This window comes from Haliotis asinina, chromosome 16, assembly GCF_037392515.1.
Source record: "Haliotis asinina isolate JCU_RB_2024 chromosome 16, JCU_Hal_asi_v2, whole genome shotgun sequence".
Taxonomy (NCBI): Eukaryota; Metazoa; Mollusca; class Gastropoda; order Lepetellida; family Haliotidae; genus Haliotis; species Haliotis asinina.
In genome coordinates, this window is record NC_090295.1 from 18,969,417 (window position 1) to 18,987,878 (window position 18,462).

An 18,462-nucleotide genomic window follows, 5' to 3' on the forward strand; every position below is an offset into this window, starting at 1 on the left:
ACTTCATTCATAATCAACGGAAGAATCCTCCACATCATAATTGTCTGAATCTGAGATGCTGCCATCACTATCACAGCAGCTGTCACAGTCAGAATCTAGAGCTGTTTGGGTCTCATCATGCTCTGCTCATGTGCACGTATATCTGTCTGCTCCCCATTTCTGAGTTCCTCAGATTTCTGGGATATAATAACCCTCCTTAGTGAGTGAGTTGAGTTTTACGCCGCACACAGCGCTATTCCAGTTACATGGCGGCGGTCTGTAAATAATCGAGTCTGGACCAGACAATCCAGTGATCAACAACATGAGCATCGATCTGCGCAATTGGGAAACGATGACATGTGTCAACCAAGTCAACACGCCTCACCACCCTATCCCGTTAGTCGCCTCTTAAGACAAGCATAGTGGCCTTTTATGGCAAGCATGGGTTGCTGAAGGCCTATTCCACTCCGGAACTTAACGGGTCCTGCTGGTAACGTGCTTTGGTTAATAGCTCTTAATGATTCAGATTATTTCTATGACAGATTCTATCTTATCCGTTAAGCCCTTTTTTCCCTTTACAATCTACAGAATGCTTGTGTGGCACACATGCTCATGACATTGTAAACTATATATTTCTGTTTTGTTCACAAACGGAATGGAAGAGAGAACGTCTGTTCAACACTCTTATTGTTCTATTGGATGTTACAACCTTTGTAAGTGTTTGGAATAATGATGATGATGATGATGATGATGATGATGATGATGATGATGATGATGATGACGACGACGACGACGCACACACGCGCGCACACACGCTCTTCATGGGGTGAATGAAAGCTAAGTGTCGTCATAGGCGACGCACAACTGTAATAGATATGTCGTCATCATGAGTATGTCGTTACAGTTAATGACAATAGCGGGAGACGTAAATCGTAGTCATGGGTAACAGTAGAGTTGCGTTTGTGACGTCATCATGATTTTGACGTCACAGTGAGAAACATTAGTGGGAAACATGTATGCAACAATTGATAACACGGAAAAAACAGTAAACTGGCCATTTTCACATTCATCAGTGTGTTTGCTTACATCTATACATCGCACATTCGGATCTCGATTTTGCTGTGTACAGTGACCCGGTCCTTTAGTGCATTCCAGTTTCTCCGATATAATGCTCTTTACATCCTGCACATGTTAAAACATATACAACATTTTGGCAGTTCATGGTTTTGATAGCAACTGGTATGTATTCATAAAATGTGAATTTGCAGTCTTCAGTTATGATTGAACAAGTTCCGCATCGAGGTGTGTGACATTTTGTTACACTGACAGTGTTTATATTTTGTGAATATGTTGATCGACACAGGATATGTTTTAGATTTTTTGGCTGCCTCGTCTTATGCACAAATTTAGTCTTGGATAAAACTCTTTTTATGATATTAATACAGGACTGATTTTTATACAATATTCGCATTTATAATGGGCATAACTGTACAGTTATTAGGTCTGTAAGTACAAACAAATGGAAGAATGTCTTTCTCTGTATATGTTTCTTTTGATTTCAAAAGTGTTTCTCTTGATATATCGACTGCCTTATAGATTGAATTGAATTGCAGGTATTGATACGTGGCCGTCGGCTTGTAGTACATATCCGTTTTCAGTTGGTTGCCTTGTTTCATTGACCGTCCAAAAACGGATTTAACTCTTCCACACTATTACATTTCATACGCTACCCTGGTGATAGGATATGTAGAAGAATTGTTATATTCCAAAGTAGCAAATTCGATGGATGAAAAGACAGCGCGCGCACGCACGCACGCACGCACGCACGCACGCACGCACGCACACACACACACATACATACATACATACATACATACATACATACATACCTTCAAATGTTTTGAATTGTATATTTTTCAAACACTTGCACTTTGTAAAATGCATAATCTGATTAAAGATGCACGTGTATCTTCAATTTTGCAGGAAATAAAGACGATCTATCTGTAGGAAGAACACAATACTATCCTTACTTAATAAAACTTTCCATTATATTTTAAATGTAGGCTAGACTGTTTTTCTTTCTTGTTTGTTTGTTTGTTTGTTTGTTTGTAGCGTATAAAGAACAATCCGTTTGATTTCATTTTAGACTAATGAACTGCTAACTAACACAGAATCTAATAACTGCAAGAAGAACACACTTTCCACAGTCACATGAAATCGACAGACCAACTATGATGGTTTGAACACTCTATTCAAAACGTTTTTTAACAAAAGCTCATCATTTTGTTGTCACTTTTCGTCGTTTTTTAAATAGAGGGACAACCTGCTCGTTGAACAATCAGGTGTGCGAGCTGCACATGTGGAATTTGAATTTCACCACACACGGTTGTTGATTACGTAACTGAATTTCAAAGTGGAAAGGGAGCGATAAAACCAGTAACATTTTTCACACGTTTTACATTTTGCACCTGGCTTAGGTTTTGATTAACATATTCATTTCTCTTAAAGGTCTATTGTTGGAAATGAATGACTTAAATGAATGACTTAAATATACATCACAAATTCTTTCAAATCGCGATTGTCAAGACTTTGCGCTAAAACTTAGTTTGGCAAACTCAGTTCTCTAAAATGCGTCGTGTGGGCTTCTGACAAGTCTTTACTTTACTTTACATCAAAGTCGTATTTGCTGCTGATTTAAAGAACAATTAAAATTTGATTATCTGTCAGTATTGAACAAGACTTCCTTCAACCGTTGCTTTTACGTTTCCGCTGCACTCATGCGGCCAAGTCTACCTGGCTTCTATTGTTTAGTTCTCTACTGACGCCAAAATCCTACGGAATATTCTCCTATGTTAGTTGGCTTCTTGTTTACCAACACACTGGTGAGGTGAAGTGAAATAAGGTTTAACGTCGTACTTGAAAATGGTAGACTCATATGACGACGTGCATGCGTGTATATGACTTCACCCTGTTTCATAGGGCTAGCCCACTGAGAAATGCTGGAGATTCCTGGAAATTCGGCCTGAACTGAAAAACGTTTTACCGCATTTGAACATTCCAACCATTCGAATCAATTTTTGTAATATTCCCGTTTATTGAGAACATGTTCAAAACTGTCGATCGAAATACATGCCGTGTTGAAAAAATCAGTCGGCATTTGAGGTGCATTCGAATCGCATTAAAAGTACTCTTACCGCACTCTAACTAACTACATTCTAAGTATTCTGGACATATACGAATGAAAATAATAGAGAAAAGTCACTTCAGATTTTATTTTGACATTCCTTCTCGAATGGGTTTCGAATTTTGGATTTATTTAACTGACTGATTCTCCTTGACTTTTGTCAATTCGAAATAAGTGTGAAGGAGCCTTAAAGGAAAGCCCCCATGGGATACGATGGTACAGGGTCAACCATAAATCACACACTCTTGGCACGTCAGCAGACACATAAAACACAGGCTGTTCGGTACGTTCGACAAGAACTTCAAAGGTGGGGGGAGGTGTACTTACAGTAACGATAGTAGTGTTCTTCACACGAGTGATGCATGAACCAATCAAACACTTGATTGTCGAGAGGTCATATCTATTTAATTTTCTTTCGGTAAATTTACAGACTGCATAAACGTGTCATCTGAGCGTTACAACTGCATCACGTGACGCTCTCCGGAGTGTATAAAAGAGAAACGGTTCGAAAAGGAGTTTATCAGAGAAATTGTCACAGATACATCTACAACGAAACACTTCCAGAATGATCCTGCAAGTAGTACTACTTCTCGCTTGTCTGTCTGGCGCCACTGCCAGCAACGGTGTCTGTTGTCCTCCATCTCGTTTCAACGCATTCCAGTACGTCACCATTGTCAACTCTACCACAAGAACACGTGTAAGTATAGCTTCTGTTAATCTTCCTTGGCTTATGAAGAAACTCTTCTTTTCGTGAATCTGCATGGGGATGGGCGGTCGGATAGCCTAGAGGTTAAAGAGTTAGCTCGTCACTCCTAAGGCTCAGGTTCGATCGGGCATAATGGGTACACGTGGGTAAAATGTGTGAAGACCACTTTTGGTGTACCGGTCGAGAAATTACTAGAATATTGCTAAAAGTGGCGCTAAACCATACGCAAGCAGACACTCACTGCCGTACCGATATAACGTCATCTTATCTTGAAATCACCTTTACGATTAATCAGTGTTCGAAATCACCACTTGTCCGTGGCTAGTAAATATCCAGCCGTGGCAATAAATCTCCGCACTCACTAGGCCGAATGGCTAGTGAATTTTCATTGCGTCACTTTGTAAAATTATTACTCTCACCGACTGGTTAAGTTACAAGATTTTTCGCATGTCAAAAGTGGTCATCCATAGTAGCTAGCACCTCTAGACAAGTGGCTAGATACAAATTTCGGGCTTGTGAATTATTTCGAGGGCTAGTGACTTTCAGGCACAGGTAACCAAACGTCAAAAGATGCTAATTGTACAAAATGCCCCCAGCTCATTTACACTGGAATTATACGTTGCCGACTCGCAAGCCAAATTTGGAAACTATTCACACATTGCCAATATACTCGTGTCATTCAAGAACAACTCGAATTGAGATTCGTGTAATATAGTGGCTCTCTTTAGTGAGCTACAATTTAACGTCACATCGGCAGGACTTCAGCCATATCGTGACTAAAACAAGGTCTAAATACATGAAAAATACATGTAAATGATAAAAGACATGTCGACAAAGAACAGCAAAACCACTAGCATACCACAAAACCAAAATGTAAAACTAGCATTTAACTCAAAGGCTGATTTCTTAACAGAACAACGGACTGTAGCCTGAAACTGAAGGTTGATCACCAAACTAGAGGCCACGGGGCTTACAATACGTTTCCTACGTAAATGAATTTATAGTACCCCTTCAACCGTTTGCGACTGTAGGCAAAGTTACCCATTTTATAAAATACCAAATATGCTACATTATGCAGGAAAACAACTTACAAGCATAAATATACTGTGAAAGTTTTGGGACTTACGTATCTTGAAAGGATGACAATAATCTTACAATGCCTCATTCCCATGTGAGGATACTGCCACTAACAATCTCAGTTAAACTCGTCTAAACTAAACTACCAATTATTAGACATTGTGTATTTGCAAAACGTGTATCAAATTTTATCCAATAATTTTATTTCTTTCAAAAAGTCAAGTAATAAATGATGGGTAACATATTTGAAAAGAAATATTTGAAACTGTTTTTACATTAAAATCGACAAAGACGCATAGACATCCAGAGAAGCTGTAATCAGGTATCGCCATGTTGCGGTTAACCTCGGCTAGGGAATTAGTGCAAAGAAAGACCGGGGGAATTAACATAAAGTATGTCTCATCGCCAGTAACGATAACGTTTAAAATAGTGGTCAAGAGATGAGGTTCCTGCACATCTTCCACAATGGATTGAATGATTACATGATGTTACCGTTGGTAGAAGAAACTGAAACTGAACAAACCCATTCGGTCCCAGCCAGCTGTCAACCCACCTACGGCTGTTCTAGGGGACACGCTTGGAGCTGTTCCCATGGACACGACCTCAAGTGCAGCGACCGTTATATATAAATGTCACGTCGATAACTTGCTTGTTCAAAGAGGCTAGTGTGAGATGGCGAATAATGCTCCCTATGATTTCAGAATATAACCTGACGAAGAAATGTGCCAGAACAATACATCAGCACTAACATTTGTGGCTTGACTATGAAATCCTTAAAGACGTGTCCATTCCTCTTCCATTGGATTTCAAAGCTAAATATTGAGAGATATGTTGTTGGAACTACCATATGCACCACCATGTCTCATGCATTCACAATATTCCTTCATACTTAAGGAAGGATCACAGAACGTATTTGAAAAAAAGTACGTGTAACATCATTCGGAGTCTCAAACCTAAACGTCTTTCTTTGAGGCTGTAAATCTCAGTTCTATTCTGTTCTGTTAAAATAGGTTTATTTTTTCGACCTTGTGTACCAACATTCCACGTGGAAAAGTCAAGGGAAACCTTCACTAGTTCCGTGGACGTCCTGATTGATACAATTTGGAAGTAAAGCATTTCAATATGATGTAGATATCCCCATGGACACTAAATTATTAATTTTCACGAATAAGAATTTTCCTATTTTCCCTTCATTTCGTTAGTATTTCTTGCCACCCCGCCTTGATATCGCTGGGATACTGCTAAAGGCGGCGTAAAACCAAACTCACTCATTCAATATTTACATGTGTGTTTGCGATGGTACCATTTGTTGATCAGGATTCGCTTACCTGTTCGCGAACACTGATATCATTACTAATTAATAAAGGCTCACACATGCACGCTCGTCAATATCGCCTAGTACAACGTACAACATACTGTGAGAAACAAATAAAGGATCAAGGAAAACTTCGGGGATTCCTTCCATATTTTCCTGTTTTCAGCACCAACCTTGAGTGGAGCTGTAGTGATGAAAACTGGAAAATATAAAGGAACGTTTGAATTTTTCTGTGACCGTTTACTTGTTTCTTTCAGTATATGCAAGTAAACACAAGCTCAGGAAATAAGTTGGAAATGTACACACCGACAATTTCTTATTATACTGACAGTAACGTTTTTGAGAGGCATTTAGAAGTGGGATCAATATGGAAAGATGACAATATGAGGGTGCACATCTTTTTTATGACAGTGAGAGCAATGTGACGTGTAGTTGCTAACGTCTTTATCAACAAGTGTTAGCAAGTATACCGAAACGTCACTCTCATTCGAATAAGGAAGTTGCTCGTCCATGTATCGCAACCCGTTCTTATATTTACAGTGTATAGTCGCACGGACTTAAGACGGGACCTTCACATGTAACACAAAAAAGGTATTTGACATAAAGTGTTGGTTACATGTATCTCTCGACAAGGTACTTGACCTGAACCAGGCGACCCCAAGACAAATAATTATTCACGGTTTACTAGAGGAAGTCACAATTTAACTCTGGAAACCCATTTGTACAAAGAAACCCAAACAAACAGACAAACAAAACCAAAACAAACAATGAAAGCACACACAACAAAACAAAACAAAAAACCGCAAAAAAACAAACCAAAAAAGAAACGAAAAAAAAACAACCAACACTTTTTCACACTGTGGTTTGTTTGTCACAGCAGGATTTGAAATAAATTCATTAAGGTTATCACCATGTAAGATTGAGTGAGTTAAGTCAGTATACAAATCGTCAAATCAAGAAGTCTTTTTAATAGCTCCAAATTGCAATCCATCCATATTTCGATGCATCGTTTCAGCTCTAATATTACCCCATAGACGAATCAGTTTGGCCTATTGTGAGAATATAAATGTTACGTGTTACCTATTGTTGGAAGGGTTTGTATGTATCTTGACATAATTTCCAGCCTAATTCAATTCAGATTATTCATAGCGTTATTAAAACTAAAATTTGAATCATTTGAATTATACATACATAAAATAATTGCGACTTACAATAAAACTTATTAAACCGTTTTCAGTTTTATATTTTATTATCAATACCTGACCTAAGAGTAAAACATTTAGAAACACGTGTGGCATTTATGTTGTTCCACTACTACATCACTGTCACGGCGAGGGACACCACCAACAGGCTTTACACATTGTACCCATGTGTGGATTGGAAGCTGTCACCGTGTTTTCAGCGTAGCAAGCAAACGTTTTAACTACTCTGCTACGATGCCGCCCCTGTTCAGGGCTGAAGCATTGTACCTTTAAGGACGCTGTAATAGGGGGTTCTTGAAATAGCATGGCCCTCTTCTTATTTGCATGAACGTTTTCACAAAATTTCTTTATTTACATATTTCAACAATGACAATTCAAACATTTCCTGGACACATGTTTTCAGGGCTTGTACTACATGGTCTATGACGGTCCCAACGAAAGATACCTCCTCACCGGCGACCGCTTTAAGAATTTATACGGCACCACGAAAGTAATCTACGACTACAAGAAGGTGAGGGGACAGATGATGTGCTTTACAACAGTTACGGGACTTGATTGATTGTTGTTTGACGCCACACTCGACAATATTCCATCTGTTTCATTGGATGTTGATCAGACAATCCAGTGATCAACTGCATGAACATTGATCTTCGCAGTTGGCATACCACGGCATGTGTCAACCAAATCTGCGAGACTGGATTCATGATAAACCGCGACGTGGTATCCCAGTGGATAGAATGAATCAGTTTAATTTACTTTTATGTAACCTTCTTTCGTTCCTTTGTTTTTAAGGGTTAAGCTTATTCTCTTACTTATTTTCACTTTCAAGACATATACGTCTTTCTGTGAAAATAATGATGACTATGAGCCTATGTCAAACAGACTGGTTATTTAACATTTGGAAACAATATTGTTTGTTTACAGGGAATTGCTTACAACATAGACGTGCAGCAACGTACCTGTACAACATTCCCCCTTCAAGGAAAATTCGAGGATCAGGAGAGCGTTTGTGTTCCACGTAAGTCATTTCAAATTAGATATTTCAATGTTCTGTCCACAGACCACAACTTTCGATCAAAATTCAGAGTAGGCATCCCATTACATTGGAATTTCTTAAGTGTACACTAAAACGGTCATATAACCTTAAGAAATAGATTGTGTGCCATCACGACATCAAAACCCACTGGTTTACTTCGTTTAGATGGCCTCTGTTCGCCCAGCAGAAAATGGGTACCTGGTGGGATAAGTCATGTAACTATAACCATCTTGCGCCTCACAGGCAGCTTGGGTTATCCTGGGTAGTAATGATCAGAATGTAAATATATAGATTGCATTTAATAGATGCAATGATTTACGACTTCTTTTAGATTGCAAGAATATTGCTGATCCATTTGTGACCGCCCTCAAATTTGTGGTCGCATCCTGTCTTGAGTTCAAAATTGCCGCTGTTCACACAGCGGAAAATGGCTGTCCGGCGGGTACCGTTGACCATTGTCCTTCTAACACCCCACGTACAGCTTGGGTTATTCGGGGTAATAATGAATGTTTTGATTGCACGCTATGGTCAAGACATTAAGTTACATTTACTTATTATAGCATTGTTAACGTTATCTTGAATAATAATGTTCAATCTCAGGCGACGCTGTTTACACCAGTCGTTCAGCATATGGCTTCGATCAAGGCGCGCTCCCTTCATGGTCATACGAGTACAACAGGACCCATCCCGACGGGAGGCACCAGAATGTCGTGACAACTGTGACGAAGTTGGACTGCATACCAATACTCACTATAACGATCTCCACAGACGCAGCAGGTTGGTATGGAGAGTTAGGAGAGAATAAGTGTGTGAGTGTGTTTAGTTTTACCCCGCTTTTAGCACTATTCCAGCAACATCACGGCGGGTGACACCGGAAATGGGTTTCACACACTGTAGCCATGTGGGGATTCAAACCTGGGTTTTCGGCGTAACAACCAATTGACTTACCGATAGTAGTTAATATTTAGCGTCACATTGCAACATTTCAAAAGCAATAAATTCAGAGTGTAAACACCTGTCGTCGATGAACAGTAAAATATGTAGTTATACATTATTATAAAGCTGTCAGCGAAGAATAGTATGATAAGATTAAATTAATTAAAACTAGTGTCACTTGCTTAACCATTTCCAAACAAAGCAATATACAATCGGGCTTGTAGGTAGATCGCAATGCTTGAGGCCATATGGACTTACATTACTCTTGAAACTTGCATGGAATCCCAGCTGGATTCCATAAGCACTTTCGGCAGTATGAGTGAGTGATGGGGTGTGTGTGTGTGTGTATGTGGGGGGGGGGGGGGGGGGGTGAGCTTTATAGAGTGGGTGACCGCAATACTTAGTGAGTGAGTGAGTGAATATGTCCTTACCCATAAAGGTTTGGGTTAGAATTAGTTTTCACTGACCTATGTTTTTCGTAAGAGGCGACTAACGAGAGTAAATGGTCAGGATCACTCTTGACACATGCCGTCGTATCCCAAATACGGAGGTGGATGCTCATGATATTGACCATTGATATTGATATTGTCTGGTGAAGTCTCATTTATTTACAGACCTCTGCCGCATAGTCTGATTTTAGATGAGGGCTAAACAACTAACAAAAAGTCAAACTAATATATACTTTCTCTCCAGGAGGAAACTCTCTTCACATACTCGGATACAACGACTTCTTTCCAGGCATCAGAGATATCAGCATGTTGGAAATTCCGTCATACTGCCCTGCCTGATACTGTAGGTATGTCGAAAATAACGATCGCTTTTGGCAGTCGTGTGACTGTAGGGCATCAGCTTGTAACATATCACTCAATAATATACAAACATTCACTGTGTGAAAAAAAAATAACAATGGTTCACTTGAAGACAAAACAACGAACACCATATATGTCCATTTCTGTAACTAACACAAATGTAACAGCAACTATTATACCGAAATGGAATTGGTCTTCGGATTAGAATAGGTCTTCAGTAACCCATGCTGATAAGAAGCGACTAACGGGATCCGGTGGTCAGGCTCGACTGATTTTGTTGACAGACGTCATGTTATCTCAGCTGTGTACATTGATGCTTGTGCTGTTGATCACTGGATTGTTTGGTGCAGACTCGATTTTTGACTGCCACCATGTAGCTGGAATGTTGCCGAGTGCGTGTTAACCAACAAAACATCCACATGGCTATAAGCTGTAACTACATGAGCCTGTATATTTTTTCTGTTTCAGACTGTTCCAGAAAAGAAAGACCAGGATCCATCGTAAACACATCTCTATGAAAATCTCCATGTTTCCCCTGATAATATACCAATAAAAATATCAGGGATGGCAATATTCCGCATATACGCGGATTTAAATGCAAATTAACCGATCCTGGACCCTGCTATCGTCTTGCGGCCTCTATTCCCCCAGCTGATATTTAGATTGAAATCACTCTCATCCGTTGCCATCCCTGTAAAAATAAGAAAAAGTGTCTTATTTTGTATTGATGCTTATCGACAATGCTACACGTCTTAGGTTCGGGACTAGACAATCCGGTGAACAGCGTGAGCATCGAAATCAGCAGTTGGGATACGATGACATGCGTTAACCAAGTCAGCAAGCCTGACCATCCGATCTTATTAGTCGCCACTTACGACAAGCATAAGTTACTGAAGATCAGTTTTAACGCAGATATTCACTGGTGCTATATGCAATTATATTATAAAAAGTATTTAACCAGAAATGGGCTTCACACATTGTTCCCTTGTGGGGAACCTAACCCGGGTAAGGCATGACTATCAAACGCTTTACCCACTGTTCTACCCCAACAGACCTAAATCTTCAAGAACAATCAGCATGTGAACAAATTATCTGAGCGTGTAACACAAGTCAAAACATTGAGAACACAACAATCTCGTTTCCAATTCTGACTGTATTTCGTCCTATTGCGCAACTTAGTGAAATAACCAATCCTGAATTTTAGACTTATTCATTTAACTGGATGCATAAATACTAAACAGTATGATTTGATACATCCAGGCACTTGTATATTGCAAGACTACACTCCGTGTAATCCCTGCAAATACGTCGCACAGCGAACTCTTACAAACGGAAACATGGAATTCTTGGAAATCTCCAAACGAAGCTCTGTTGCTAAAAAAGTTTGCCAGTCTGGTACGTAATTGATATTATATAAATTTCATTGTGCGGTATAGAACTACACTGAGTAAGCGGAACACACAACAAAACACATAACAGGTGTAACCAGCGAGACAGATGCATTGTGAATCATTTTACGTCCTCATCAAACAGTGACAATCTGTGACGTCTTAGTTATGGGCTTTAGTCTGTTTACAATGAAAACGTACCAATGAATTTCACTTAAAACATAAAAGTAAAACCATCGAATAAAGTGGATCACACAATTGTATTTATCTTACGCTAACAGTTGTTTAAGAAACGATCATAAGTTCAAAACGCTATTCTTGGTTTGTATTTCAAGGGGGTAAGCACAGTAATTGGAACAGTTAAAAACAGGCACGTGCGGTACATGATGAGTGTTGACTTAGACCAACCCTACTACCTGTTTCATTTATTGTGCATACCCCCTTGTAACACAAACCAGTAGCAGTGATTCGAATCTATGAAACTTTTATCACAAGTTGAATGTAATTTTCAGATTTAAATGTTCAATTGCCAAGCTAAACTTCGCATTGTTTATTTCACTTTATTGGATTTCCATTTTTGTTTAACCCAAAAATCTACAACTTAATAAACGCTGCTCATTTTCAAACAAAGCTTTGGAACTTGGTTAGAATGAACATAATTGAATGCAATTTTCAAAATATATGTCTATTTTTTTTTAAAAATTGCAAAGTACGTTTCTGCACCCACTAGGGTGTGTGGGAGTTAAGTTCTCCAGATATTATCTGCTATCTTTATTTAACAAAAGTGATATTTTACTTGTTAATTCTCATCAATTCTCTCTACTGAGACGTATATAAATTGTAGTCTGGACATGTTAGATTTTATCAATTCATTTAAGCACGAATAATCAAAGTGTCATGTTGTTCAACACTGTCATTAACAGTTGACCTGATAAATATAGAAGCATCATCGCAAATGTTTTCCTCTATAATTTAGACAACATGTATCTTCTAAACTCTACAAAGATTACACATTAGTCATGGTGTTTCATGATCATACTGTGTTCAAGTCATTTACACTAATGTCAAAAAAAGTATACAGCGTGTTTGACCAAACTTGAAGGAAAACAAAAGCATATATGAATTGAACATCTGCTTAATTTCGATAGAGTACTATTCAGTTCTACAGAAAATTTACCATTTGACTGAGACTGACAGACACATGGTATCACAGTCTGAACTTTTACACAAATCCACAAGGCTTTTTTTCATCCTGACAAATGTCATAGTGAGTGTGTCAATCATTGGTGTCAAAACATCCCAAACCATTGATGACGTAAGACAATAAATGACGTCAGACCTGGTCCGCCGCCATTACTGAAGGAGACATTGTTCCAGTTGTTAAGCGATGACAGGTGGAGGTGTTAGTTTTCTGGTTTGTCGATCCTGGTAGTACCAGGTTTAGTATTATATCGGTTTAATGTGAGAAGAACATACTTTCCACAACAAAACAACCATGTAAGCCCAAAGCAGAAACTTGTTTGTCAGTCTTGCTGCATGAGGCTTTGCTATATTGTGTTGGTAGACAATGCCACGCCATTGTTGCTTGATAAAATTAATTTCAACACAACTAATTACAAAACTTTATACCTATATCTTCGAGCATTCACGTTGCCTGCAGGAATAATCAAAAGACCCGTTTTTAGATTGCCTCAGAACACTACCCACACCATAGTGCTACCAGTCAGACGTCAACGCAGTACAGAGTTAAACGTTCACTTACTCGTCTGTAAACACGATCCGGGCTGTCAAACCTGTTCAACTAAAACCTACCCTCGTCAGTGAACATCTTACGTTTCCAATCACGCATCAGTCACTTACCTGGACCATGACAATTGACGACGTCGGTTTTGAAGAGTCAGACTTAAAGCTGATGTGTTCTGTGGAAGGATCGACGTGCTGCGGTCGCTCGACGTCGCGGAACTCTTAATGTCAACTTATGCAGTGTCATTTCAGGAATGAATTGTCCGGGTGAACATCAGCAGACTTTGTCACACATGGTCTCATAGACCTTGCATTCACTTCATTTTTGTATGTTTGTGAATTTGTATGTAACAGGTAAGAAATTATTAAATGTCTGCATTTTAGGTCGTGTAGTCAATACAAAACAATTTTTCGTCAACTGTCACTTAGTATCTGTAAATAAAAATCCTGGTGACCATCCAATGCTATGCACGCTATTGAGGTGCGGTTACGAATCATATCTAAAATCATAATTTTGATTATCCTTGCACAAATAAAGTATTGGTCAAGTACATTACACAGAAGAAAATGTTTATTTGGAAAAAATAGGCTGTTACAGAAGATGATTTTGAAAACGTAACGCTGAATGTTTCAGACCTGCCACCATTTTGATTTCACACATGTCCAATTGTCCTCATACTGGTGGAGCAACTCCAGAACAACTACTCCACCACTGTATACTACTCTCTCTCTAGCTTATACATAAATGTCGAAAAGTACTTGTGAGTATCATTTTCAGGATAACTCTCAAAATTTTGCACCCCACTGGCGTGCATGGGGGTTATGTTAAAGTAAAATTCATACATACGTTTTCCATGCAAACAGACTACACACCTCGCCATAAAAATGCATGGTGTTATTAAAGTTTAAAATGAAAATTCATTTGTAAATATCATTTTCTTATGAAACAAAGGATTGGAATTCAGTGTAACCAGAGTTGTTTGTGGTGTCTATTTTTACTTTAACACCAGAGCGGCTGAAATGTTGGTAATAGTCTGAGCATAAAGATACCCGATGTTTCGGTATAAATTTTCTCTTAATTCAGGGGATGGTGTGGTACACAAGTGACTAAGTGTTGTATAAGGGCTCAAATACCAGGAAATCCACCATTTTGTCTCTGACGTCATCGAACACATGTTTGACTTCATTGGTCTAGGAGACAATGGTCTTGAAGAACACTTTGTTGGTGACTCATCTAGCTGACATCGCCGTGGGAAAAGGGTTCAAGGTGACACGCAGTTAATGACAGTGGACCCTGTGGTATGACACATCTGTTGTGACGCACACCGACTGAGAGGTTAATGACAGTGGACCCTGTGGGAAACGATCTGTAGTGACTGACGGTTCAATGACCGTGTGGGGAACGGCATGATGCATCACATCATCCCATCACGCCATCAGTTTTGACCAATCAGCATAGAATTCAATTTTCAGTACCACAAACTGGTTTGATCCGGTATAGAGTGGGAATATTTAAACCTCTGTGACAATGACTGGAGGTTATCACTAACTACATTTTACACAATATTTACATTTTTCCATACTCAATAACCTTTTCTGTTGCACGTGGAGAAAATCTCAATGCCCGCGCCGTTGAGCCGAAGGGTTTACTCAGCCAAGGTGTAATATATCTCCTGTTATACTCTAACATTAGTCTGTCTCACCTTCCCTGGACCATACAGTCTGCCATGGGTTCCTTTGCAATTTAAATAGGTTTGTTTGGGACCATATATATGCAGAGATTAAACATTTGTCTATTCTAACGAGCACACAGATATGTAAATATACGGGTTCAGTTCAGTAGGTTTTATGACACATTTGTTAAATGCCACATGTAAATGCTAAATGAAAATTGTTTAAGCTTGTCTTTACCATCACCAACTAATGAAACATTCAAACTTACCGCTAGGCCGTCGGCACATTATACTGTCCAGTCATCAGTGTATCCTGCCTGGGATTGCCAACATATGTTTGTGGTTGTTTCAAATTCCATAAATTCAAGGATGTTATTAAAATGTTATATCTCATATGTTTATGATTGCTTAAATGAATCAGTCACCAACTCACATAAGATGAAAATACACTTCCATGGCATTTGCATAAAGCCATCTCTCTTACAGTGCAACACAGCTGAGACAAATTGTTTATTTTTTCCTTTATTCATGTGAATGTAGGCCATCGGCCCATGGTACAGATACATTTGCAGCCTTCAGGCTGCGGTGACGCCGAAGATTAAAGTAGACTTGCACAAATCTCTAAGGTAATCCTTCAAATGATGTGAAGTTTTTAACAAGACTAATGTCATGAACTATAACAGATTTAAACACACACACTGCCGTAGGCTGTAGCTATGTAGCAGACTGTTCATCCTCCTCCTCCTCCTCATCATCATCAGTGAGGTGCTGTAGCTATGGCTTGCTTTTGTAAAGTTTTGAAAACATCATCAAACACATTGGTCGAGTCTTGTATTTTCTTCAGTAATTCATGCGTCTTTGGACCCCACAGCATATGGTATAGATAAGTAATAAATCAAGCATACGTCTCTTTTGCTCCCACATTCATCTGCTTGCTCACCCACATGTTGCTACTGCTGCTGCTGCTGTTGTAGCTGCTGCTCCTTGAGATCTTCTCGTGAATGTTTTGTTCCAATATGACGGGATTAGTCATGGGCCCAAACATATTGTTTAGAGCATACGGGACAGGGATGCATGTTCACAAGTCTACAGTCCTACTAGTAATGATACCTTTAGCCTTTTGTCTCGGTTTTCGCTAAAATCTCTTTTAGCTATAGACTACACTTTCTCTCTTCAACCTGCCTTTAGCCTGTTGAACGACTTGTTGGGTGGGCGGTGGGAGAAACAAACGTGTCTGTGGAAGGGGGTACATCCATCTTGACCCCTTGCTTTTCGTAATAGATGACATAACCATCCACATTAGTAAAGAGATTTTGGGATAGCGCTTGGCCTGCAAATAGTAATGTTGGCACATTTCTTAGGGTGGTGGAATCGAAATAAAAATAAAAAAAATATCTTAGGGTCTCCAGTATCTCCTGTTCATTTTGTTTTTCCAGTTGAATATTGACTCTCAGGTTGCAGATCAAGTGTCACTGTCACGGCGACACGGCTAAATGAAGGCTGTGAACGGTGGTATTCTCCAACAGTTGTGCACTAGCCACGGCAAGAGACTTCCTTTTTTCTTACTCCATTATACCTTTGCATCCACTTCAGTATAATAAACCTGGCTTGGTTTTTGTTGTTGTTTTTTTCTCTAATATATAAATACAAGAGTGAGTGAGTAAGCGAGTTTAGTTATACGCCACACTCAGCAACATTCCAGCTACATGGCGGCGGTCTGTAAATAATCGAGACCGGACCAGAGAATTCAGGGTCCAACAGCATGAGCATCGACCTGCGCAACTGGGAACCGATGACATTTTTCAACCAAGTCATCGAACCAGAACACCCTATCCCGTCAGTCGCCTTTTACGACAAGCATAGTCGACTTTTAAGGCAAGCATGGGTTGCTGAAGGCCTATTCTACTCCGGAACATTCACGGGTATATACATACAACAATATTCACTAAATGCACTATGCTCTTTCAATCTTAACTTTCTGGTCAGGTAGAATGTATGAAGCTATTGTACAATTCTAATTTTAAGCATATAACTCTTGTGGAAGACCTCATGGTCTGTGTCAGAACTCTCAGACCTCGGAACTCTTTATTCTCATGAGATAAAAATACATACATTTACATAACATACAAGACAGCATCATACATGGTAGTAAGATGTAAGATAGCGATTTCATTTTTCAAAATGCGTTATTTCAGTAATTTAGAAAGGCCTTTAAGGTCGCTTATGCTGGTAGTAGACAAGAGCTTTTTATGAATTGACACATTTGGGAATTCTGGGTATTTCGTGTTCCGAGATTGTTGTTGCAGTTGGAGAAAAGCTTCACATCTGACCAAATAGTGAAACTCATCTCCAACAGCGTTTGATACACAAAACGGACATTGTCGGTCTTCACGTGGAATGCCCAAGCATCGGCCAGTCTCAATTGGCACATTTTGGTTAAATGTTCTAAACTTCAAAATAGGGTAGTATATAGTTTTTGGAAGACGAAGATATTTTTCTAAGATTGGTTGGGTTTTGAAATATTTATAGTAATCCTCCTTAGAACTTGAATCAACTTGAGACGTCCAATTTGGAAAGAACTGCGCTCTGTAGGTGTTTTCGACCACTGAAACAAGCCCATTACATGCCTCTACTCAGAAAATTAATCCCTAATTACTCCCTGTAGATAAATTGTGATGTAGTTCACACGACGTGTAGTTCTATGGGAGTGAACCATTGGACCAACGTTTGGAAGGAATCCAGGCAGTCGGCGTGACGAGCTAACGTATTAAGTACAATCCGTTTGATTTCATTTTAGACAGATGAACAGCTCACTAACACAAAATCTAATAACCACAGCAAACCCACATTTTCCACAGTCGCATGAAATCGACAGACCAAGTTTAATGATTTGGACACTCGATTCAAAACGTTGCTCAACAAACGATCAGTATTTTGTTGTCACTTTTCGTCGTATTTTTTAAGATGGGGACAACTTGTTGGCAGAACAGTCAGGTGTGCGAGCTGCACATGTGGAATGTAAATTTCACCACACACGAGTGTTGTATACCTGGCTGAATTTCAGTGTGGAAAGGTAGCGATAAAAACAGGAACATATTTAACACGTTTTACATTTTGCACCTGGTTTAAGTTTTGGTTAACATATTCATTTCTCTTAAAAGTCTTTTGTTTGAAATGATTGACATGCCTTTAATATACATCACAAATTCTTTCAAATCGCGATTGTCAAGACGTTGCGTCGTGTGGACTTCTGACAAGTCTTTGCTTTCCTTTACATCAAAATCGTATTTACTGATTTAAAGAACAACTAAAGTTTGATTGTCTGTCTTTATTGAACAAGACTTGCTTCCAAGTCTGTTCTCTACTGATGCCAATATCCTCCGGTATATCCTCTTATGTTAGTTTCCATCTTGT

At 39.1% G+C, this 18,462-nt stretch overlaps 2 protein-coding genes across 2 annotated transcripts in view; one reads left to right on the top strand and one right to left on the bottom strand.

The window, feature by feature from the left end:
• Positions 1-15,394, bottom strand: part of LOC137268165 (macrophage mannose receptor 1-like) — a 54,014-nt gene extending 38,620 nt beyond the window's left edge. The window contains exon 1 of the mRNA XM_067802697.1: positions 15,318-15,394. Coding sequence (XP_067658798.1) covers positions 15,318-15,336 — 19 coding nt within the window. The 5' untranslated portion in view covers positions 15,337-15,394. The remainder of the gene's footprint in view (positions 1-15,317) is intronic.
• Positions 3,667-10,953, top strand: LOC137268736 (ependymin-related protein 2-like). Its single transcript, XM_067803320.1, has 6 exons — positions 3,667-3,860; positions 7,867-7,974; positions 8,388-8,481; positions 9,100-9,276; positions 10,129-10,231; positions 10,713-10,953. The coding sequence occupies exons 1-5, from the start codon at positions 3,729-3,731 to the stop codon at positions 10,221-10,223; spliced, it is 606 nt and encodes a 201-aa protein (XP_067659421.1). The 5' UTR covers positions 3,667-3,728; the 3' UTR covers positions 10,224-10,231; positions 10,713-10,953.
• Positions 15,395-18,462: the final 3,068 nt, after the last annotated feature.